The sequence below is a fragment of the Poromitra crassiceps genome (assembly GCF_964638095.1).
Source record: "Poromitra crassiceps genome assembly, chromosome: 19".
In the NCBI taxonomy this organism is placed as follows: Eukaryota; Metazoa; Chordata; class Actinopteri; order Beryciformes; family Melamphaidae; genus Poromitra; species Poromitra crassiceps.
Window position 1 is genome coordinate 16,029,921 of NC_139646.1, and position 25,484 is coordinate 16,055,404.

The window sequence follows — 25,484 nt, forward strand, 5'->3', positions numbered from 1 at the left end:
CCTTCTGTTAGGCAAAACAAGTTCAATGGACAGTCAGACAAAGATAGAGCATTTTGCATTTTTACTTTTTTATTTTTATTTTTATTTTTACATAGCTTTTATGTACTGTTTTATTACCACTCTATCATCTTGTTTGATTGTTGTGCTGGTCTGTAAAGCACTTTGTAAACTGTTAAGTTATTATAGTGGATGAATTGGGAAAGGGTGGAGAGGAAGAAACCTAATTTGAGGGAGTGTTGGGGGTGTGGAGGCAAACTGAGATTCTTGTGTTGCACTTACAGGAATCTTACAGGAAACAGTTAGTATTTCCTCCAAATCCAGTCCAACTGCCTGTCCCTGATATTCAGGCATACGCTACATATTTTGTCAAGACGTTAAAGAAGTCTGTTCCATGTATGTTAGCCTGCGGCCTACCTGACGTGGACATAACCCACGCAAAAGCGCTGCGGCCTATACACCTGACGTCGGCATAACCCACGCAAAAGTAGCAATTGAGGTAAAAATGTTAGAAATTAATTTGTGAGCTGATAGAAAGCGTTTCATTCCACTATGTTCTAAATTCTAGCTGTAATAATATAGGTTTGATTTAATCCTCAAAAGACTTATTTTGTGGGCAGAGGTGTTAGGTAGCTAATCATTTCAGTAGTATTCCAAGATTAGTTGTGCATCAAAGTGAGATTTTCTTCTTCTTCTTCTTCTGTTTTAATGGTGTGTATTTCATTTTGGAATGAAAAATGAACTGACTGCTATTTATGGCCATTGTCACACCAGGCAATTTTTGGACAGTGTGCAGCATAATATATACGGGTTACAAAGTGAGACAAAGAGTCAAAAATCCATTCAATTGTTTCCTGGCAACAATATGTTCTAATGTGATTAAAGCAACAATGCTGAGGCAAATCATCCTTCATCAAAAGGCTCCCTGCATCCCGCTGCCCTACTCTAGATATAGATGGATTTGGAGCCATGTTGACGTCACAATGTGATAGCAACATGTTCAAAAAGAAGTTTGTCAAAGCCTGTGTTTTGTCCTCCCCCCCCACCCCCCACAGAACTGTACAGTGGTCTGTTTTAGATCCTTGATGTTGGTCATATCAGTGGTAATGTAGGATGAAGCTTGTAGTTGCCATATGGCGAGAAGTAATCGTTTACGTTTGTAAATGTCATGTTAGTCTTTTGCAGGAGTTCAGGAAATGGCCACTAGATACTCCCTGGACTTTCATTTACCTTTCCTTAACTAGATTCTGTCAATATCTATCTTTGCTTCCATTTCACTGAGCCAAGATGATTACAGCGCCATTTTATGATAGCAGAGATTATGCATTTGGTTCATGCTTGCTAATAGCTCTTGCAACACAGCTGCACACTCACTGTGAGTGTGCTTCAACGGTCTCATTAGGCTACATGCCTTAGCAGACATCTTATGTCCAGCCAGGTCAAAACAACGAAGCCGTTAAACGCAGATCATACGTGTCAAACTGCTGGCCCTCTTCAGCTTGTCAAAGCACTAAACTCTGCGATTCTATTGGCTGAAGTGGTTTGACAGTTTCTTGTTCTCCAAACCACTTCCCACACTTGGTTTGGGCACATGCGGTCTGACTCATGAGAAACGAACATGAGATGAGCCTTTCAAAAGTGACACATCTTACAAAATGGTTGATATTACAGAATGAAGACATTGTGGAAAACAATAAAGTATACTACTACTTTATTATTACTTAATTTATAGTAGTCTGGCTTTTATTTGGACTCTGTCTCTTTTTTGTTTTGCTTCTGTGTTTCTCTATTGTCTCACCACATTGAATTTCCCTGTGTGGGAGTTGATCGAATCGAATCTAATCTAATCTTAAAGTCATGTCGGACAAAATGAATGAACATTTTCAGACTCAGGATCTTCTTTATTTTATGAATATTAAATGATTATCTTTAGTTGTTTTTGTTGTTGTTTCCCCCCTCCCTCAAGTGGTGTTAAGTATTTTTGAGATGTTCTTTGTCAGGGGATCATAGGTGTTCCTCCACACCCAGGGGTTTAGTGGTAAATGCAGAGGTGGGTAAACCATGCAGGGTTTGTTTACCCACCTTGTTTCCCCTCATTGATAGTTGATCTGAAAATAGATGAGTAAACTCTGAGCCTAATTTCAAAGTGTAAATTGAGTTTATTGTATTTACCCCCCACTATGCCCCTGCCCACACCCCTTGTGCATATTGTTCATGTCACAGCTCTTGCTAAGCCTGAAACAATAAGTCACTCTTATAAGGAGAGGCTATCTGTTTGCTTTAGCAAGGGCAATTTCTAAATGCAAATATTACCTTCGCTCACATGGAGTTCCACAACTTTGTGCTCCTTTCTTATTTATTTAACCTCCAAGCAAGCAGGGCAGGACACATTGACATCCATAATGATGGCAGGGGATAGTGAATACAATAAGATGAAAACAAATCTCATACAATACTTTCTCATACCAAATTGGCTCGGCCGCAGCGCGGACTCGCCCGCAGCTCGGCTGCTGCGTGGCCTCGCCTGCCCTATTGGCACGCGCGAGTGTGTGTGTTGCTCACTAAGTTATTGCATCAGTGATGTCACAATGCCTCCTTGTGTGTGTGTGTGTGCGTGCCCCATTATGATATCACTGATGACATTATCAGTGTGTGTGTGCCCCCCTATGACATCGCTGATCAGTCTTGTCACAATGCCTCCTTGTGTGTGTGTTTGTGTGTGTGTACCGTTATGACATCACTTTTGACATCATCACTGATGATATCACTGATGGCATCACATCATTAGCTAATTAGCCTAATTAAAAAATCCACTCCATCAGGTCATTCGCACGGGTGCCCTTTACACACCGTGAAGGTTTCAGCCCGATCGCATGTAAAACGGCATAGCTGTGACCAAACACAGAACTTGTATAGCCAGTAATACTGGAAGATTAATTTATTTGGCAAGTAACGACTAAAGTATTCTTCTATTATGAAATGAAGTTTAGTGCAACAAGTTAGTCTAGTGCAGAAATGAGTGAGAGAACAGTGGTGGAGAGAACTCAGCTTAATTCACCCCTTGCCTTCCTAACTAATGAATTCAAAAGAGCAATGAATCACTTCTGTTTTTCCATCTATGCAGCTTCCTCTCATGGACCCTTTGGAGACCCTGGACCCCACTGAATCAGAAACAGCAGGTGCACCTAATGTCACGCGCCCAATTTGACATGTTAATGACTTCATCAAGAAGTTCACAAATAAGCGTGATGAATTCATGCAGGAGGACAGAATGATGGATGCAGCGCATGAGATCACGTTATGACCCACCCGCTGATGTCAACTCATTAGTGCTTAATGGCGTTTTAACAAGGATGTTGGTCGAGGAAGTCAGACAGAGAGAGAGGAGGTGAAGCTACATCTCTACCTGTCACCTCATTTGAAAAAAGGGAGGGGGGGGAGGGGCAGTTGCTATGCCAACACTGCCAGCGTAGGCCCCTGTAGGCCTTGAGGTTATTGGAAAGAGGACATTCAATTACAGGAGTTTGACGTGGATTTATTAACATGAATACGGAGGCTGATGTCATCACTTAAATTAGTGAGTGCCTGTGTGTTCCATTCATAAACAATGTACATTCTCAAAAAGGACGTGTGATTCGCATTTGGTCTTTCAGTCTTGAAAAGGAGGTGTCATTTTCAGTACATTTTAAAAAGGATGCGTAATCATTAACATTTGTATTTGAGATCGGGAGGATTGGCAGAATGTAGGGAAATGTATTTATTTTATTTATCATCTTTAACAAGGGCAACTTCGGCCCAGGACCACGTGCATACTGACGACATCACTGATGACATAATCACTGATGACATCATCACTGTTCAAGCCCATTCAGGAAACTACATCTTTCAACAGCCCAAGTTTGGCACTGATGACATCATCACCATTATCCATTCCTGACTGACTGAATGCCCGACTCACCCCAAAAAGCCTCGTCTTGACCACGCGCTGCGCACGTGGTAAAAACACTTCCTCATTTTAGCATTGTAGTTTTTCATGCCATTCATCTTCTTGTATGATGTGTTCATTGCCTCAGTGAAGGACTTATTAACTATATAGATATAAAGTTGATTTAATATGATGAAAGTGATTTAATCTAACACGACGGTCTTGGAAGCAGCTGCATGCTGGACTGTAAAGTGAACTGAAACATTTTGAGGTTTCTGCCACAAGATGGAACCACACACCAGCAAGAAACACTTATCTTATCGACAAAGGGAAAGTATGGAGCAAATTAATTATTGGCTGTATATTCTTGGGGTCATGCTGCTCTCTAGTGGTAGCTACTAGGAAAATCAGATTATTGGAATATACAGTATTTGGATTAGGGTATGCTCTGATTCAATCCAGTAGAATCTTTTTAAATCATATATATTAAATTAATAAAACATACTAAAGATGCAATGATTGCATTGTTTTAAGCAGTTAAAAAAAAATGCAACAACACACCAGACTATTTCCACCTAATGCATTTCTCTCCAGCATCTGCCACACTGCGCTGGACATGGACAGGATGTGACATCATGGACCAGATACAGTATCTCAGCAGTGAGCAGGGCAGCTGACCTGGGTTAAAATGCTGTCATCCTTTTTCCATGCGTGACTCAGCAGGATTTGGCGCCGTTCCTGGAGAACGTGGGCTTGTCCTAGACCCAGAGAGCCTGAGATGTTTGTATTGGAGTTCCATCCTCTTATCTCAACTAACCGTTCCATTCTTTAACGGTTAGTTGAGATAAGAGGATGGAGCTCCAATAAAAGGTTACTACAAAGGTGTTGCAGTAAACCTTCCTTTAAATTCCCATGAAAAATCACGAAGCTGTAAGGGTTTGAGAATGACCTTTATTAGGAGGATAAGAAATATTTACAGCTAACATAACGTCAACGATCTTACTGACTGGGACATAAGACATAACACTGTAATTGGTGGAGATCAAAAAGTATGGGTAAGTGCTGAGTGGGAGGGAAACAGGACGTTGTGTGAAGAAGAGCGGGCTCTAGTCTGGTGGTGAGCAGGCTCTAGTCCACCGGCACTGGCAGGTCCTGGTGGTGAGCAGGCTCTAGTCCACCGGCACTGGCAGGTCCTGGTGGTGGTTGACTTCTGGACAGGTGTGATTGATCTCAGGTTGTTCACCGCTGAGCTCAACATACTCTACTGACCCCTGCTGACACACAAAGCAGACCCCACTGAAGACTGTCACAGATGATTCATTTGAGTCCCTAGGTGGAACATAGTCACAAAAGTAATCTAGATCAGTGGTTCTCAACTTTTTTGGCATGTGACTCCTTCAATAAAAACAATGTCTACTCTAGACCCCCTATCACAGAGTGGTGAACAGTTCAATCAAAGAATGACTTTCCCCTCTTCAGCTCAGATTTGATTACCTAGTCCTAGAGACTAAAACAATTCAGTATTTTGGTTGGCGTTGGGGGGAGTAGGCACTAAAGCAGAAATGTCAACACCAAACCTGAAATACACACATTTTAAACAACACATCAATGATGTTACAAAGAACTAAACATCACTGTCGTGGAAATAAACAATTTCAAGACAAACAATAGGTTAAAAAATATATATATATTCATTTGAGGCATCCTGGTGCCCTAGAGTCTGGTAAATGTACAACACCATTTGCCCAGCAGAAGTTCAAATCAGATTTTATGCAGCATTATTCATAAGCATCTCTCTAGCCACATAAGTCTCTCTCCTCACTGTAAAAATGAATACGATATTTTGGGAAGGATGGAGAGACCTCTTTCTCTATTCTCTAACTGTACATTTTCCACTGAACAGCCATGGAATGATTCTGTTGCTTCCTGAGGGCGCTGACTTTGTATATTGCAGGGGTTAATTTCAGAGCAAACTGTGTAATCTCTCATCAAGATGATAGAGGGATGAAATAATTGGCTGTTTTTAGATCGTGATGTCACATCCGTAGTTCGTTATTTCAAATTCCCCTGTTTTGCAAATTGCCCCTAACACCATGTAGGGACAGAGAGAAGGAACAGAGGCGGTGATTAGGGCCTGGTGAGGACAGCGTGGTGGTTGAGATGGGTCTGGAGGTAATTCGACCGGGCCGCAGCTCTGATCTGATCCGATAGGGAAGGAAGGCCCAGCCCACACGTCCCTTTGTTCTTGTCTGGAAACTCTGACCGCTGTTTCCCTCTCGGATCGGCCTGCAGAGGGCCAGTGTGACCGGGACCAGGAGCAATGAAGCGATTGGTTTGCTTAATCAGTGTGTGTGCCAACACAGAAGAGACGAGTGGCACATAATGGCTATGATTTAATGTTACTGTTAATTATTTGATTGATTGATCCAGTTTATTAGAGAGAAAAAGTGTCTCTCGAATGACTAACAGAAAATAGAGCAAGATTGGTAAAAAAAGAAGAAGAAAAAGTTATATAGTACTTTATATATAACCAAAAAGAGACCTATCCCCCCCAAAATAAATAAATAAATCATTCATAAAATAAACAATGTTGTTATGTTTTTAATTGTTTCACCTGGCCTATATACATAGGGAGATTTTTTTTTATTTAGCAGGTAAAAATAACAAAATAAATCAACAAATAAATACAATCATTCAGCAATGTAAAACATTTTAAAGTTGTTGTGCATTCACACCTTCAAGAAATTCTAATAAATGATTCCATATTTTGCATTTCCTTTCCTCTAGCTAGCTAGATATTTCAGTCTCTAATGTAAATTATACAACAGGTAGTTCCGGCCGAGCAATTTGATTGGACAAGAGGGATCCTACGAGTGCCTATATTTCACGATAATGCACTGGCGCTTCACTGTGTGTAGATCACTCCGCTTCACAGCTGCCCTAATCAACAAAACGCTTCACAGCTCTAGAGTAGACAGTAGTAAAGTAGACAGCCTGCAGTTAATTAGGCTGATTAGGCTACATTTTCAGCAAAGCAGAAAGCTGAGGGGACTATTTTTGTTGGCGGAGGAATAAATACAGAAATCATCTATTTTCTCAGCTTTTTGTCATTTTTTTAATCAGCTTTGTTTAATAGAACTGTTGTATAAAAGCAATATCACACTCGAGGTCGTGCATTGTTGTCTAATATTGGCACTGCTGTGATTATCTACGGCACTCGGCCTGCGGCCTCGTGCCTGCGACCGAATCACAGCAGTGCCAATATTAGCCAACAATGCACTCCCTCTCGTGTGATATTGCTTAAGCAATATCATCTCTTTGATCACCTGTTAAATTTCCACTCCCAGTTTTTTTTTAAATATAGTGAACTAATTGTATGAATGTCTAATTGATCGAAAGCTTGGTTCAATAAAGAAACTTGCATGGATCCAAGTGTGCAGACGTTTTGCTCGTCCAATTTTATGTAGAAGGAATGTGTGTTAATTGTTTAATGGAACTTACGGGAGCAGCAACCCACCAAGCTGAACTCCTTGTGTGTGCAAACTGCTTGGCCAATAGAGCTGGCTAACATTGCAGGGATGATGCCATGTTTGTTGAATACCCTAATGCTGAGAACAGCGGGAGGAGCGCCATGTTTGTGAGAATAGAACAATGCGAGAGAACGATGCGTCAGGCTGGCCAGCTCTATAAAAGTAATTCTAATACTTGGTTCTTTGGGATGTTAGTTTTCTACAAAGATAAGAAACCTCCCATATTCATGACTTAATTACTCACATAGTCATGGTGGTCAACATCACCTGTAGAGAGAACAACACAGGTTTAGTAAGTGTGTGTGCGTGTGTGCGTGTGTGTGTGCGTGTGTGTGTGTGCGCGCGCGCGCAATTGTCTACCTCCTAGCACTATTCCACAGTGATCTGGCTGGACGCCTGAGAGTCATCCATTAGTCATGTGAGAGTTATGATGATGTGTCTGACCTTGCTGACTCATTCACCTCAGCGCACGTTGCCAATAGGAGGTGCTGTCCCTGCTGTCTGAATCAATATTTAGAACCTCCTAACAGTCTGTCCCGTTGAATAGGGAACAGCACGTGTCCGCTGGACTAGGCTACTTGATAGACACATCCATCGTCTGGCTCTGCTTCTAATAACAGGAAGTTCCTGCTCGCTGTAACAGGATATGGTCACCTTCTGTAGCTGGCCTGGGTATTCTGGTTATACAAAACTGTCCTTTCATCAAGTTCTCGCCTGGGAAAATGATATTCAGTAGGATCCTGAAATGTCATTAATATCTACAAGTTGCAATAAAGTGATGGTAAGAGTGTGAGTTTAGTGTGTGTTGAAAAGATTTTGAACACACCATGCGGAGAGTTTTGGAGCTCGCTGTACACGGTGTCTGTGCCTTGTTTCAGTGGAACTGTAAAATACAAAAGCAAAACTGTTAGCCTTGAACATCAAAAGACAAAGATTGCCTTGCAATGGTAGACGCTGTTTATTTGTTTGATTTGTCATTAGCAGCAGACGTTTCACGTTAAGCGGTCGATTGTCACATGAGCATAACTGCCATCCCCAGCCCGCAGGGAGCCGGAGCAGAAGACCAGAACGAAGAAGGGGGCTGGTATCAGGACCCAGCCTGGCAATTAGCCCAGCCCTTCCTGTTTATAAGCTCTGCCATGTTTCTGGAAGCAGACGGTTACAGCAACCTGGAGACGTCTCAATTATGGGCAATTAGGCCCATCCCAGGAAGTGTTGCTCTGTCTTATCAACAATAAAGGAATGTCGGCAAAGCAAAGCAAAACGGTTCTGGCACTGAGAAGTGGATGGGGAGAATGTGCAGGACAGTAAATAGCGGGACAAAAGGTTATGAACGTAGATAAGAGGGTGAGAAAAAGACAGGAAGAAAGAAACTAGACTTGGAGATTGACTTTTTTTTGAGAGAGAGAAGATCACCTTTCAGGTGTCAACCAACATGGTGTGTGTACATGCATGTGTGCGTGTGTGCGTGCGTGCGTGTGTGTGTGTGTGTGTAAACCAGTCACCTCTGGCAGGGTCTGCTGGCTGTGGATGCACCACCTCAGTATACTCCACATCAGGCTCGTTGGACGCCAGGCTGCTCTCTTCGTCACTGGCTGCATCAAAAACATGAACAATATTCTCCGTAACACACTAAATCACCTGCATGGCTGCTTTTCCTACTGAAGTCCAGTGTTTCCTTGTTGCTACTTCCTTTATCTTGGACTTTTAGATGGATTTTAGAGGCCCCTCGCAGTTCTCAATGTATTTTGCCATCTACGAATGCTTTATGAAATGATCATACTTGAAGAAGAATCAGTTGAGCCCGCAGTGGTGCATTCAGGGGCTGTCAGACACTTTGGATAAAAGCATGAACCAAATGGCAACATTATGTGAGGCCCTCTGCCCAAACTCACCTGCATTAGGCGGTCGCTCGCTCCACACACTGGCTGATCTGTCCACCCTCACTGTAGGACACACAGACAGACACCTGATAAGGCAGATGACAGTAAGAGCAACCCAGATTACTTCAAGAATCTGCATGAATGAAGATACAAACATACCTTGATAGCAACATAATCCACTGTCAAATCAAGTAATTGTAAACCGTAGAGGCATAAGTATCAATATCAGCTGGCTTCTAGGTGATATAATCCTTTTATTCTTGGCTCTTATTTCATGATTGATAAGGCTTCTGTACAGATCATATACTGTACCTACAGTAAAGCATAATATTGGATTAATGAATTAATATTCAAGAGATAATGTGAACAGTCTAAATAGAGAATCTCCCTTGTTGCTAGATTTAGATTCATTTAATTTAGATTTTCTTTTGTGTGTAGCAGAATTGGACATCATGGCCTATAGTGGAGGATTGCTCTCAAAACAAAAACAGGAACAATGGAGTAGATTTCAAATCTTCATGTCGTCTGCCACTGAATCTCCCACTGCCTTATGCACAATAGGCGATTGTTAATTCAACAACAGCCGCACAGTCAGTGCTTGCAAAAACAACTTCCCATTCGTTAATGTGATCTCAAATTCAGCTCAACCATGGCTGGAGTGATTCATTTCCTCCACCTGCTGCATGCATTCAAACTCGCCCGGCCTGAGACAAAATACGCCCCGCCCCACCCCACCAGAACCAGTTCAATCAACATCCACCCACTCCTTTCTCCAACATGCTCCGTGCCAACATAGGACGTTTCTTGCCAACGCTATTGTTTCCAATTTTCAAGGAAGTCTCTCCTGTGCATTCCTTTTTAGGAAATACATTTCAACTTCATGCTTTGTTGGTAATCCGGTCTTGAACATGTGCGTATGTTAGCAAGAGCATTGTGTAACATTAATAATAGTAATAAATATGTGGTTGGATTTTGCATAACATCCTTTTTATTATATCTAAATTTGAGGCAACATACTAATGTGAATCTACTGCAGCCTGAGCAAAATGAATGGTACTGACACACTGCTAAATAAAACCTTCTTTATTCTACAAGTGCTTCTTCCAATCAGTCAAGAGATCAACCAAAAATATATACATACATTTCTACTGATGGTTATAAAATGTACAAATCAATCTGTCATCAAGGGCATATAAACATGGACATCAGACAAATAGAGCAGGTGCATCCATAAAGGACATGCAATCAGACGGACATGCCAAATGAAGAAACAAAGGACAAAGACAGTAATGTTAATTATTTAAAAAAAAATCTAAATTTAGATTGCAGGAGGAGGGGAGAGGGAGCAACGGGGTCCTGATTCATATCTAGTTGCAACAAGCCCCTCCTGGCGCTGCCCGAAACTCATCAGTGAAGAAAATGTCCAAATCCTAAGACACCTCGGTCATCCACTTCTGTGTTAAAACAATCATTGCCTCTTGTGTCTCTGCTCCAATATAAGTTTGCTCTTTGCTTTACTCCGTTTATGCTTTGACAGTCTTTTCCTCAAATCTGTTCTTTTTTTAAATAATCCATCCCATTGCAGGGCTTCTCTCTACACTGTGGCTGGGATACTGTAGCTGCTCCTGTTGCTGATGTCAGCAGGAAGTGATGCCACACTATCTCGCGTCCCATTGGTCACTCTCCCCTCCGTGCCGTCATAGCGCGGCGCTGCGTCTGGAAGAAGATGATAATGTTCGCTCTAAGCAAGTCGTTTGCAACACATGACAAACAATCAGTGCCATGTACTACGACTGAACTGAAGTGACTTCTTCCTGCACAAACTCACTACTCTGCACAGTACCTAAAAATGTTTACTTCAAACCTAGCAACATCCTATTTTTACTTCCTCTGCTGTACATATTTAGGAACACAAACACACAGATATTACGCTCAAACACACAGACACTTTCACACATACATGAACTATACAACTGACAAGCAACATGGACATTTTCACATAATACTGCAAAGGTAGCTGTAGTCACTGCAACATACATGACCCCTGCATGCATACCGGTATTAGAACATGTATCATGGGAGTGAGTATGGGTTGCTATGGCTGCAACAAAAAAACATGCTATGACTTTGGAGGGGAGGGAGGTCCCCGATGACAAATGGCTGTTAAAGTATGACTTATGACAACAGTCAGTGGTACACAGGAGAGTAGTAAAAAAGCTACCTGTGGCTGCTTTATAAACCTCTGTGTCGTGGGTTAGATTCACTGTTAAAGAGTCATCTGATTTAGGGCTCGAAGGCTTTCTGAGAAATGGTGAAAATAAAGTCAACTAGAAATCTTGAAAACAGACAGTATAGCTCATTACAAAATAAAAGTCTGCAGGGTTTTATTTTCTCCTCTGCCAAACAGAGGTACTGTACATCAAAAAGCTCTAAAGCATACAGCTATAAACTGAGATAAGCTAATTATCCACTTAAAACCTATAAACATTACCAAAACAGAAACACAACTCTATTATAGACCCTTAAAATGGACAATTCTGTCTCTACTCCCCCTCATTCCAGTTGAAACACAGGTGAATTTTGGCCATAATAACACAGAGAGGTTGCCAGCACAACTCCACAGCAGCCTTCTCCAAAACAACTGAAGTCAGTGGGGACCAGTTGTTCAGAGTTCCAAAAAGACCTCTATTTGCATCATAATTTAGTGCAAATCTTAAAATCAGATTTTTTTTGCAACAAATCATGATGGTATAGGTGTTTCTACCCACAGTGTTATTGTTTGGCTGTTTTTCTATTGGAACTCCAAGTCCCCCCATCCGAATTTCTGCTGGCAGCCTCCCTGTATGTTATATGGACTATCACATTTCACCTGTGTTTCATTTGGCCTGAGGGTGAGTCGATGATGACAGAATGTTCATTTTTGGGTGCACTATTCCTTTTAATCCTGCTAGCCAGCTAATAATACTAGATAAACTGTCACAAACTTGTCCACAATATCTGTCATAATCAGAAGGAGCAAGTAGTCAAGCCAACTCACACTGACAATTCAGCAGCCGCTTCTCTTTTTTTACCTACGGTAAGAGAAGAAGAGGTGAGAAGAGGAGAGGAAAGGGAGGGAGGAAGACGAGGAGGAGGGTTGGTGGTCATACATAGTTAGACATGAGAGGCAGGCTGTGTGGCTGGAGGACTGTAGGTCTCTCTACCTCTCTTGGCCCTGAAGCACAGCACGAGCAGCAGCGCCAACACCGTCACCAGCAGCAGACAGGCGGCCACGATCAGCCCCTTCTTCCACAGCGCCATACGCACTGCAGAGAGAGAGAGAGAGACGGATGGGGAAAGTCAGGCATAGACAATATGGCGAGGGACGGTGTGAGAAAACGATAGAAACCAGAGACGACCTTCCGATGGGATCAGACCAGCCGCAACACCCACGACTTAAAATTATTGTGGGGCAGGCAGGGGCGTAAAGTGAGGGGGCCAATGTGTGAGTGTGTGTAAACATGAAGTCTGGATCATGTCTGGCTAGCCAGAGCAGGATATGTTCCGGTTTTACCTTTCTAGACATGAGGAGTCTGTGTTTAGAAACAGCTGGAAATGGTCAGTATTCTCTCTGCCAGTGGGCGGGGGAAGAGGGTGCGGTAGCATGTATCGATAACAAGAAATGTGATAGGAAACAGCTTTAGCGAATCTTTAACCAAACTCCATTCAAAAACATGCCGTTTTAACAGAGCGTTTTAACTCCCGCCTTCAAACACTCTTACACCGTTAAGATATCATCAGACTGTTGTAATCTACTTTACTTTCCCAGCATGCCTTTCAACAACCCCCGGAGAATGTGCCTAAGCTTGTTCCATTCAGATGTGGGTATTATGTGCAGGTGGAGAGAGCGATCATGATAGGGCAGTTAGAGGAAGAGAGCCAGAGTATTTCCAGTCAGTCTTACTCAAAGAGGCTCGACTGTCTGAATGTAGCTACACTGGAAATATTTTAACTTTTTTTAATCAATAATTAAAGTGTCTTTAGGATGTATTTTTTCCTTGATGCAATCTCATTACAGTGAGAGACATTTGTGAAATTGTATTTATTCAAGACGTCGTTTCGGACATATTAAACATTAATGGCAGATGGCAACTGGCACTAATGCACATCAATATGGTCATACCATTACCCTCATTGAGTTTGAAAACTCACACCTCACAACTTCACACGGAAGAGTATGGTAAATAGCCTCCTTACTCTGTGTGGTTGAAAGATGGCTCTTAACTTGACACTGTGTTGATCCCTGAAGGAAAAGTTCATCTTTATGCTTGCCCCCTCCACAGGGAGGTCAGAAGGCTATCAAAGATCCTTGAAGCTGGTAGGCCTTCACTGTCTTGCTCAAGGACACTTTGGCAGGGTGGATGCTTGCTGGCATGAGGGCTTGAATCCTGATCCTCTGGATGAATTACAATCTCCATACTCATGACACCAGAGACTCTCCAGCTTTTTCATATCGAGGACCCCTAATTTAGAAAACATTAGGGCCATAAGGACCCCCATTGGATGAGATTTTGTCTTTTAGACCCAAATCTGTGAATATATTTTAAGTTATTGTTAGATATTGTGCAATCTTGTCCAGAATTCCATGACTATCTGCATTGTAGGTATAGAGAGATAACAGTGATATTATCACCATTGTCTCATCGCGTTCACTTTTTGTGAATGAAATAATGCTGAAGTTTAACACTGTTTTTGGTGGGGACCTAGTGGAACCCCCTCAAGGAGTGGAACCCCCTCAAGGACCCCTGGTGGTCCCTGGACCCCACTGCACTATGCCACCCTGGGGGACCCCGGAGACAGAGAGAGTAAATCCCTAAGATCTCACCCTCTATGGTGACCGACTGGCTGCGAACGACATTGTTGGCTTGGTTGAGGGCCTCGCAGTAGTAGGTGCCGCTGTGCTCGCTGCCCACCCTGCTGACGTTGTAGTGCTTGGTGACCGCGTTGGCCGTGGTGGTGAACAGTGGCTGGACACTGTCGCTGCGGTACCACTTAAAGCTGACAGGGGGCGTGCCTTTGATGCCACATATCAGGAGGAGATCCACTCCCTCTGCGATGTCGGCCAAGTCGGGGATGACAGTGAGCGTCGCCTCCGACAGAGGAACTAAGAGAAGAAGACGGACAAAGAGATGAACTTTGACTAGGGATGCACCGATCCACTTTTTTCACTTCCGATCCGATTCCGATACCTGAATTTGGATATCTGCCGATACCGATATTATGCCGATACCAATATTTTTCTTGAATATACAGTATAGGCAAAGATTTGGCCAATTAAAGTTTTTTTTTTAAATATACCTTGCAAAAAGCAGACAAAATTAAGAAAATATACAAGGCAAAGAAGGATACTATTATACATTATTACACAAATTACGGCCAGCTGTGTGCTGGAATTGCAAAAAAAAAAAAAAAAAAAAAAAAAATTCCAATTCCGATCCGATCCGATCCGTGAATTAGTGCCATATCGGCACCCGATACCGATATTGGATCGGATCGGCCCCATCCCTAACTTTGACATCAGGGACAAGCAGGGCCAACACCACTTCCATAGAACACCAGGCATATGCTTCTGTCACAAGATGATTCCATACACAATATATGGTTCACAATTCTATACGGGATGATGTCATACTGTAACTAAAAGTTCAGTAACAACAAAGTACGACTTCTGAGCCAGAGACCTTTCTAGCAATGGCTCTGGCTTGCTAATCAGCAATATACAAATGTCATTACAAACTGCAAATAAGATCATTTGGATGGAGAGCTTGCGAAATTGTGATGGGCAAGACATCTCATTTGTGATTACTACAGCAGAATAAAATGGAGCTACCCCACGATACGTATTCTCCAATTTTTGTATTGTGATATATTCATTTTTGTTGTCCCATCCCAATTTAACACAGATTCTTTATTGTGAAAGAATATATATATATATATGTGAAAATATATCTATATGGTCTGAGGACCCTCTTTAGTTTTATGACATTTTCAGCGTTACATTATAAATGTTCATGCAAGCTTATTGTGGGAAAATACTTACATTGCTTGTATTGTTTTACTTCTGAATAATAAATAAATGCTCTCCTGTTAAACACAGCAAACTTTCCAGTGTTAATAAGTGTTTTCAGTGATTATTTGAATTGACAAGTGTTGATTGGATAATTGTTTGTCCATTCATACATCTGATGTGGCTCTGAAAGAGTTTAACTGATGGGTGTATGGACTAGACTAGAGGTCTTCGGGTATGTCAAAACTCCTGAATACCCGAGGACCTGACCCAGACCCGGCCGGGTCTCAGGTCCATTAAAAAGAAATGACTCTGGGTCCAGTCCGGGTCCGGTTCCGTTTGCCATGGGTCTCGGGTCTCTGACAGTGAAATGCCGGGTGGACCCAGTGAGTGGCTATCACAGCTGTCAATCACCCCTTTTTATATCATTGAATAACTAATTAAAAACAAACTTATCAGAAAAATTAGCACTTGAACCTAGAGGTCTTCGGTTATGCCCAAACCCCGGAATACCCGAGAACCCGACACGGACCCGGCCGGGTCTCGGGTCCATTCAAACTCGGGTCTGGGCCAGGTCCAGGTCTGACATTTATTGGGTCTGTTACGGGTCCGGGTCTCAGCTTTCTTATAATAGACTAATCGGGTACAGTCAGGCACACATTTCCAGGTCCATTAGGACCCGTGAAGACCTCTAGTATGGACTCATATAGACACCGCCAAGATCGATTATAACACCGTTACCACAGTTGCTGTGAACCATGTTGTTATAGTTCTATCAATGAAGACATATCAAAAACATTGTGTAATAAATTCCGCTAAACACAGTCTTGAAAACTCACCTATGACAGTGGCATTGAGTCTTTTACTCAGCAAGCCCTCCTTACGCCGATTGTTCTGCGCTTCACACATGAACTGGGTTATCTCCTCAGGCTTCTGGATGGTGATGGAGAAGAGGGCCTGCTGTGTGGGTAGCTTGATGGTGGTGGTGTTCAGGTTCTCGTAGATCCTTATCAGGGTGTAGTTGATCGGCAGGCTGCCTTTGTCCGCCTTACAGAGGATCTGGAAGGGCTTTCCCAGAATCACTCTGTTATCCTCCACCAAGATTTTGGGGTGGGAGACTGAAACTGAAGTGGAGAGAAAGAGAGAGGAAATTAAATAAATTGTGGGACACATTTTGGTGTTAAAACTACAAAGCAAACTGGGGGAAAAAACTTGATTAAAAAAACGGTTTCTGGCATGGTGGCGCAGTGGTAGCGCTGTCACCTCACAGCTAGAAGGTCCTGGGTTCGATTCCCACCTAGGATGCTGTGAGCGCTGAAGGAGTGCATGCCCGTCTGCATGTCCACCGCCCGGATGGGGCCGTCAAAAAGGGCCTTTCTGTGTGGAGTTTGCATGTTCTCCCCGTCCCCGCTGGGGGTTTCCTTTATATAGGAACCCCTCACCAAAACATGCAATATCCTGGTCGCTGAAGTGGTGCCTCCTCTCGTCGTTCGGGGCGCCTGTTCGGATGGAGGGGAATTGGTTGGAATAGCGTGATGATCCTCCCACGTGCTATGTCCCCTGTCAGGTGAAAAGAAGGGGCTGGCTACTGCCCATGTCTCGGAGGAAGTATGGAGCCAGTTTCAAAGGCAGAAATGCATTGAGTTCCCACTGACCTCCAGTGGACAAATCCTATGAAGCAAATACTTTAAATACAGTAAGTCCACTCTTTATGTGTCTGCAATCAGGCAGCCTTACCTTTTGGACGAACGGTTAGGACTTTACTGCGCTTCACGATGCCCTTGGCCTGAGCCGTACAGGTGTAGTTGAACTCATAGTGCAGGGTTCTGCCAGAGAAGACTCCAGCCTCCCTCCTGAGCAGTGGGCTCTCTGCTGGATCAAGAGCGTAAGTCACCTCTTCCCTGCGCAGGATCACGGACGCAAAGCGTTCACTCCTGCAAGTCAGCCTCATGTCATCCAGTTGAAAGACGTCAGCAGGAGACACAGTGAGTGTGGGCACTGAAAACAGCTCTGTGGATGGGATAGGAACAAGTTAACCACTAGAATCATATACGGTTCATCATATAGCACATATTGTTACAGCTATCTTCTATTTAAATTAATGTGTAATACAGTATCTTCGATCATCAATACTTGGAAGGTAAAAAAGTGACATTAATTCTAGACTACTAGTGGCTGATTGGCAGTGCAGTGTAGATAGTTAAGCAAGTTGTATACAGCAAAATATATATATATATATATATATATACCGGTATATCTTAACATTTAGTCAAGTCAGAATAAACCCAAATAAGGAAGATCACTTGACACTTGATTCTACAAAATTATGAAACAATTGTTTTATTGCTTTGCATGTGAAATGAAATGATCATATCATCCATTGGCAGATTTGTTCACTTTTCAGAAAAATATGATTTTAGGACTCAATAGACTAAGTGATGAGTGTAGTACAGGCACAGGCACACATACAGTAAGGATCTCCCTTTCTCCAATCCACTCACCAGTCACTGAAATATTTTTTGTGGCGACTTTCACTACATTTCCCATTTCCAATCTGCACTCAAATTCCCCAGCATCCTTGGCCAGTGCGAGCATGCTGTGGTTGACTTTGGTGTTTCCACTGCTGAGCAGCTGGGTCCCCTGGCTCAGGTAGAGCCTGATGCTTGGAGGCGTGTGCAGAAAGTCTCTGATGGTGCAGGACAGACTGAGTTGGTCCCCTTCATAGATGTTCTGTTGTGGGATAATCTCAAGAACCGGTGTGATGAGAAGCTCTGAGGAGACAAAATGATGTGAAGGAGAACTGGGGAGATGAAAATAAAGCCCAGACTCTGATCGGGTGTGTTGAATGTCACAGATTTTGATTTTTCTTTGATCAAGTTGGGGAGAGTTGTAGACTAGCACATGCTTCCTCCGATACACGTGCAGTCGCCAGCCGCTTCTTTTCTTCTGACAGTGAGGAGTTTCACCGGCAGGACGTAGCGCGTGGGAGGATCACGCTATTCCCCCCAGTTCTCCTCACCCCAGGTGTCCCAACTGACTAGAGGAGGCATTAGTGCAGCGACCAGGACACATACCCTTAATCTGGCTTCCCACCGACAGACACGGCCAATTGTGTCTGTATGGATGCCCGACCAAGCCGGAGGTAACACGGGGCCTCGAACCTGCAACCCTCGTGTTGGCAGGCAGGGAATCTACCGCTGCACTACCCGGATGCCAAATGCTACAGAAATTTCAAATGCTACTCTGTTGGAATGACTAACCTCTGACTGAGACCGTTTTGCTGTCGCTCTCCTTGGACTTGATGGAGTCTGGCGTTATTAAGATGGTGTACGCGCAGTGGATTTTGCGGATGCCAGCGCTGCTGAAACGAAGCTTGGCCTCCGCATGGTCGGAGTTGACGCGCTCCTCCAGGAGCTCCTTGGAGTTGGCGTAGAAGTAGAAGATGATGGAGCCCGTCTCCTCAGGAGCGGTGCATCTGGCCGTCACCTCCTCTCCCTCGCTCAACACACCCTTGTTGATGTGGAGCACTGGTGCGGCCAGGCCTGGGAACACAACATGTGAGGAATATGGTTGGTTTTATTCCAAAATGCTATAGATCTGTTTAAGAGAAAAACTGTTGAATGAAAAAAAAAAACTGATAATCTAAAATCATATTACCATTAAATAATCAACCAAACACATCATTCACATCACTTACATCTTTAAGGTAAATTAATTTATTGGTGCTGCATACCCCTAGGATTTGCAATCAAGTCTCTATCTTCATTAGTTTCATAATTAGGCTGTGGCTAAAAACCAAATCACAGAATTGAATCAATTGTTCCTTGGCCCAAGGACTATCTGTCCAACAAATTTCATGAAAATGAGTTGACAGCCTCTGAGGCTTGGACCTCTAATAACACCCAGAGAAACAAACCAACCTGTTACTGTGAGTTTCTTAGCGCCACTCTGCATCTTTCTGCCATCAATGTCGATGCTGCACCTGTATTTGCCCGTGTTGGAGACTCTGGCCTCGGGCAGCGGGTAGAGAAGATCCTCCGAGCTTCTGGTAGTCTTGGTGTAGACCATGGTGCTGTCCTTGTATATGGTGTAGGTACGACTCAAGGCCTCCTGCCCGGCGCTGCTGCTGACAACGGCTTGGCATCTCACCGTTACATTGGTGCCCCGACTCACATCAGTGCCGGGCTCAATGGCCAGGGTGATGTCTCTTATCGTGAACGCTGCGGAGGAGTTCAGAAGAAGCAGAAATTACAGCTTATTATAAACTTATTTTGTCAAGGATATGAACTGATGTGTGCTTTCTCATCAGTCGTAAATGGATCCATGTTAATCCAAATGTAAGCTGGGGCCACTACACTGATAAATGGTGGTGAATTGACTTTTGCAACTTCCCACCGGTGGGAAAATCATTATTACATATTAATGTTTCCTGGCGAATCTTTGTTCAAACTCACAGAAACGTATTCTAAATTCTAGTCAAGATCGCAAGGTTTTCAAAATATACAAAATATGTCATGCTGAAATACAGGGAAATGGGTATACAATTATGCACAAGATATATATTTTTCTATTTGATGTAATGGTGGTCCTGGGTTTGAATATTTCACTGAGTATAAGTAGCTATAGCGTCAGTGAAGTGCTGGACTGAGCAAATAGAGAATATTCTATGTGACACTGTAATACAGTATGGGAAAACAATCACTTCCCATTCCCATTCAATCAACAATCTTAAATAGAAAGCCAAAGTGGAACGTTACTTCCTGCTTCAGCACTGTACCAGAGATTTTCATCCGCCATTTATTTTCCCATAGGCATTTCGTAAAATGCTTATAAAAATAGGTATACTTGTTCAAACCAAATGGTTTAGATATATTTAGAAACAGGAGAGACTGCATAACATTTCACTCAGACCAAAACGTAAAAAAGTTGTGGCTTTAAAGAAAATATTTTTTCGATGTTGTTTTTTAAGTTTTGGTCCAAGTGAAATGTTCTATGGTCTCTCCCGATTTTAAATATAGCTGAACCGTTGACCAAGTAAAACTATTTTTATAAGCATTTTACAAAATGTCTATGGGAAAATAAATGGCGGATGAAAATCTCTGGTAGTGCTGAAGCAGGAAGTGACGTTCACTTTGGCTCCCTCTATAGTGGTTTGGCTGGCACACTTCAAACGGCTGCCGTTTGCAAATCTTTATCGCCGTTACCATGAAAAATTAGAATTTGTTTGCCGTGTGAGTCTGTGAGACATAGGAAGCTGATGTGTTACCGTGGTAACCGAGTCATTTGACAACACACCGGTGACAGCATTCCAGCTTAGTGAGTCTCATACAAGAAACACAATGCTCATTTCCATGACTGTAAAATACAATGGTAGTAATAAGGTGTATAAAAGGATTACCATAGTACACCAGGAAGTGCTGCTTCTATCCATTCAATTTCATTCCTGTCTCTGTCATTTATCAAAGCACAGCATCTGAGGTAAACACAGCATCTGAGGTAAACACAGCATCTGATGTAAACACAGCATCTGATGTAAACACAGCATCTGCTGTAACTAGCCCTGGTGCTACTTTGGGAGAGCACCTGTGTAGAAAGCGAGTTGTAGAAAAGGGTCCATAATGGCCCACCATCAGGCCTGTTCTTGGGGCAACTGATGCCCCCGAACCAACGCGCCAACGACGTAATGATGATGACACCGCCATGACATCATCAATGATGATGTCAGAGTTCACCTGTGAGGTCATCAGCGATGTCAGACGGTCTAGGCTGACTGTGATGGCAGACGGGACTTTATGAGGTCACCGATGATGTCATACCTCCCCGGACGTTGTGACATCACCAACGATGTCATACACCAAATGTGGGGGGCTATATAACAAGGTGTTGTTCTGTTATGAGTTGCTTTCTCTCCATGTATTCCTGGTCCTGTTTCCCTTTCTGTATACGACGTATACTGCTTCTGCCTGATACTCAATAAAGATAGCCTGAAAAGACATCTCTGTGGTTCTAACCGATCACTGCCCGTGAGCCCTCACATACGATCCAGCACACTTCACACTTCACCCGAGGCAAGCACATAAGCTTCCTTACACGAGTGGATATTAGAGGAAAGAGCAGTGGGTGAGAGCAGGTGTGTCATGTTTGGGGTTCAACAGTAAGATGTGGCATCCCAGAACTGACCCATACTGACCCAAAGTATACTCATCTGCACAATCCTCTCTCCACATTTCAGCTTATACTTAGTTCTCTATTGTACACAATATTTTCTAGCTGTATTATTGATCTTTAATTGGTCTCAACAACAACAGGCCAAATGGGACGGCTGATCCTGTAGAAGCTATATAGGGATTTTCTCTCTCTAGCCCCTTTAATTTCTAGCTTTGGGAGATTCATAAGCTGGGACCAACACCACAAATCACTCACTTTCACTAAATCATTTCAAATTCACTATTTTCTTGCAGGCTGCTTTTCAATCCTCGGCCTAGATTGTTTCTGGAGCCGAGTTGCCAACTGCCAAGTGGTCATGCCTCGTGTCACCCTCTGACCGCTCAGGCTCCTCTCAGTCTTTTTCAGTGATCACAAATAGCTGTGTGGATGGAGCTGGATCGTGAAACACCAGCATCGTTCCTGTTCTGTACTAACCACTAAACAAATAGCCTATTGGCAATTTAGTCCTACTTTCTTCTTGCTCGTCTTCTTCTTCCTTCTCCTCTTTACGACGTTCAAAAATAAAAAATAAATCCTAGCCTAAACTCATCTACAAGAGTCACAGCAATTGGCACAGATCTACAAAGCTCCATGCAAGTACTTTCCCCCTCCTCCAGTCAGAAGGTCCTTATCTTCTTACCATGCAAGACTGCGAAGAAAGTCACTTGGAGGAAGACAGTGGGTGTGGAACTCTGCATCTCGGTCCCTTCAGTTCTCTGTGGAATAGCCTAATCTAAGCGCACCAGCTTGGAGCGGAGCGCCAGCCTTCCAACCGGATGACGCCGGAGCAATAACGAAAGCAGCCTCCTCATCTGGTCACCAGACGAGGAGGCTGCTTTCGTTATTGGTTGTTGACGACATGGAATGCACATCAGTCTAAAATCAAGTCAATCCTCTAAAAGAGCAACATCTTGACTTTTAGGGCAAACTTTGAACAAAAAACGCCTGATCCTCATTCAGCCTTTTTCCATCAAGACAAACCCAGAGACTAAAGCACTGTTAAAAGCAACACGATGATATTGTTGTTTAGATTCGTTTCACGCAAGATGACTACAGACAGAAAGCATCTGTGCATCTATACCAAGCTGCCACACCAGATCGCCCATATGGTCCAGTATTAGAGACAACAGGCCGGCATGACTCAGAAGCTCATTCTGAGGGGGGCTCTCTGGGGGGGGGGGGGTCTGTGGCGAGGCCCAGTAAACAAACTCCCAGAAAAAAGGAAGGAAAAGCACTTAGTTAAACAAACCGGCGTCTCCGGAGACCTATCACCATTTAGGAGACTGCTGAATTTGGCACACGCCCAGCCTCATTCAACAGGAGCTGGCATGGCTGATGATGAGAGGAATCAGACGTGTAGAGCAGAGTCATGCCAGATATACACAGGGTGGGGTGAATCTACGTATATAACGTCACTGGGACCAAAGAAAATACAGATACATTTGATGGTGGACAAGCATGCTTGCTGTTGTTGCAAAAATGATTAACTATCATCCTTGTAGACTGGGGGAAAAGAGTTCCATTGACTACGCACTCTCTATTCCTAACAACTCTCCCTATGTTAGCGATAAGCAAAGTCTCCTAAAACACCCAGTTTGAAGGAAAAAACAGCAAAGATCATAAAAAAAACAACGTGGAAAATACAACAAACACAACTTAACTTCCAGCGCAGACCTGCTAATTTGGGCCCAGGCTCAGATAAGATAAGCCTCCATCTCCACTACAACTGGTCCAACTGACTCATTCCTTTCCATCAGCAGCCAGCTCCGGAGAACAGGGAGGCGTGTGACACTGCTAACAGAGAAGTTCCCAAAACTTCCCAACAACATAGCTTTTCCACGGGCATGCAGGCTCCCATGAGCGAAAAACACTGAAGAAGCAGGACTGTTTTCCACTGAGTGAGACCGTGTTTGTCTTGACTATTTCCATACAAGTTTGTATCAGCGGGTGACTGACAGCAGTGATTGACAAGTCTTGAATGTGTTCAACTCACCAATATCAGTAGTGAAGACAGTAATGTAGCTATTCAATTTTCATTTTTAAATTTTGGCAATATGGAAAGTAAAGCAATGGTGCACCTATTATTTTAAACCCGACCATTGAAAGACAAATCCCGCTTATTTTCCTGGGTCCCTCAATGCCAATTCTGTACTGCGATACTCAGCTGCCATTGCCAATATGTCTCTGAACAAAGACCAGTAGATTAATTGTACAGGTTGATCAAAATTATTTTGACTGTGCTAAAAAAAAAGTTGCTCAAAACTCCCAATTCTGAAAAAGGACACATCGTACAGTACTTACATGTCTGAGCATCCACCATTCTCCCTGGATGGAAGAAAAATAGGAAAACAAAAGATCAGGTTAGAGACAAGTCCATCAAACCCCAAAACGTCCACACACAGTGTTCCTAAGGTAGAGGATAACCGAGCGGGAAGCCTTACAGCTGCAGAGGAACGTGGAGGTGAGCAGTAGGAGGGGGCCCATCCTGGGTGAGGGCTTCTTCTGGGACTCCCTGCACCACTGGTTGCCTGGAGGTAACTGGGACTTCTGTTTCGTTTGGCCGAGGGGTGAGGGGGGGCAGCTCCGGTGGGCAGGGGTGGCGCTGTACCTCAGCCGCCAAGTGGTCAGCGGTGTTATCACCCCGCGCAGCCTGGCTTACTTTGACAGGAAGTGACTGTTGTTTCCTCAGGATGTTCGCGCCGCCTGGATCTTTGCTGCTGTGGAATGTTCTCCTCTGGTCTAATCTGTGTGTGTGTGTGTGTGTGTGTGTGTGTGTGTGTGTGTGTGTGTGTGTGTGTGAGACAGAGAGAGTAGTCATAGTAATGTTTCTCTGCTTAGGGTGCAGGAGTCAGGCCTTTGACCCTTGACCTCTGCAGGTAGAGGGTTGGTGAGAAAATCTTGTTTTTTGTGGAGTGAAACTCGTTTCCTGAGGTGAGGATATTCATTCTCCTCAGCACTGCAAACACTTTTCACCGTCATAAATCTCAGCCTGTAACATATTTTCCATCATGACATGCCCAGGCATACTCTTTGGTGTACCACTGAATACAGACTCTGTAACTGAATAAAGGCCAGTGATTTTCTTTACAATGTCTATAATTGTGTTCAATATTAGCAAGTCTTTGGCAAAATGAATAGCAAGTTACTACAAATTAATCCTGTTGTTACAGTGGCATAATTTCTTCTGATTTCAAAAATTAATGCAATTAAAGTGCTGTTCTTTACTTGGAAACAGAAGCTTAAAAGGACTGCATTAAATTCAATCATTCAAATCATTTTTTTGTTTGTTCTAGTCATCATAAATTCCAAGAGAAGTTTACGGTTTCAGTGCAGTGATGTCATTTTGGACAATAAAGTTTATTGTTAAACTGTAAAATATCCTGTCTACATTACATATCTCAAGTCACCTCAAGTCATATCTTTGTCACGTGTTTGATATTTGAGGCATCATTAAAAATATATATATATAATGTGTATATATAAGAAGAATATCAGCCAATATCTCGATATCTGATTTTTTTTGCTACCTAATATTGGTATCGGCCCCAAAAATCCAGTATCGGTCGGGCTCTATTTTCTTTTTTTTTGTAATGCAGAAATACATCAAGTTAGCTCTCAAACAATTATAATCTGGTATTTGGTTAAAAAAAGAAGAAGAGGATATTCCTACAAAAACTACTGTATTGTGAATATGATTAGTTACATATCCAAAATTGACCAATGTGATTTTATCACGCAAGTCTAGAAACATACTGATAAGGAAATACTAGCGCAGCATCATTGTGCATCAAATGCACATGCTAGAAACAGACAATATTCCGCGTTGTGTGTATTTGGTTTATTTCACTGATTTCTTCTGTCTTATAAACCAGTCAGCAAAGCAGTCTACAGTCACA

The 25,484-nt window shown here is 43.0% G+C and overlaps 1 protein-coding gene across 9 annotated transcripts; it reads right to left on the reverse strand.

Annotated features, from left to right (window-relative positions):
• Nucleotides 1-4,887: 4,887 nt before the first annotated feature.
• Nucleotides 4,888-24,148, reverse strand: pecam1b (platelet and endothelial cell adhesion molecule 1b). Of its 9 annotated transcripts, none has more exons than XM_083655341.1 (16): nt 24,030-24,148; nt 23,890-23,913; nt 19,302-19,601; nt 18,642-18,923; nt 17,883-18,152; nt 17,119-17,391; nt 16,221-16,505; nt 14,200-14,478; nt 12,539-12,640; nt 12,373-12,406; nt 11,557-11,636; nt 9,348-9,398; nt 8,958-9,047; nt 8,279-8,335; nt 7,697-7,719; nt 4,888-5,196 (listed from the first exon to the last, which is right to left on the reverse strand). In XM_083655341.1, the coding sequence occupies exons 1-16, from the start codon at nt 24,070-24,072 to the stop codon at nt 5,092-5,094; spliced, it is 2,298 nt and encodes a 765-aa protein (XP_083511467.1). In that variant the 5' UTR covers nt 24,073-24,148; the 3' UTR covers nt 4,888-5,091. The 9 variants fall into 9 exon arrangements, 8 of the variants coding, with proteins under 8 accessions (XP_083511467.1, XP_083511468.1, XP_083511469.1 ...); XM_083655342.1 differs by having other exon boundaries at nt 4,889-5,193; XM_083655343.1 differs by lacking the exons at nt 11,557-11,636; nt 12,373-12,406 and having other exon boundaries at nt 4,889-5,196.
• Nucleotides 24,149-25,484: the final 1,336 nt, after the last annotated feature.

Excerpts from the sequence above, each read along its gene's own strand:
- pecam1b (XM_083655340.1), bottom strand. The coding sequence starts at position 24,072 with ATGGGCCCCCTCCTACTGCTCACCTCCACGTTCCTCTGCAGCT. Across the intron at positions 18,153-18,641 it reads CAAAACGGTCTCAGTCAGAG|AGCTTCTCATCACACCGGTT; the intron begins GTTAGTCATTCC and ends TTGTCTCCTCAG. Across the intron at positions 16,506-17,118 it reads CCTAACCGTTCGTCCAAAAG|TTTCAGTCTCCCACCCCAAA; the intron begins GTAAGGCTGCCT and ends TCTCCACTTCAG.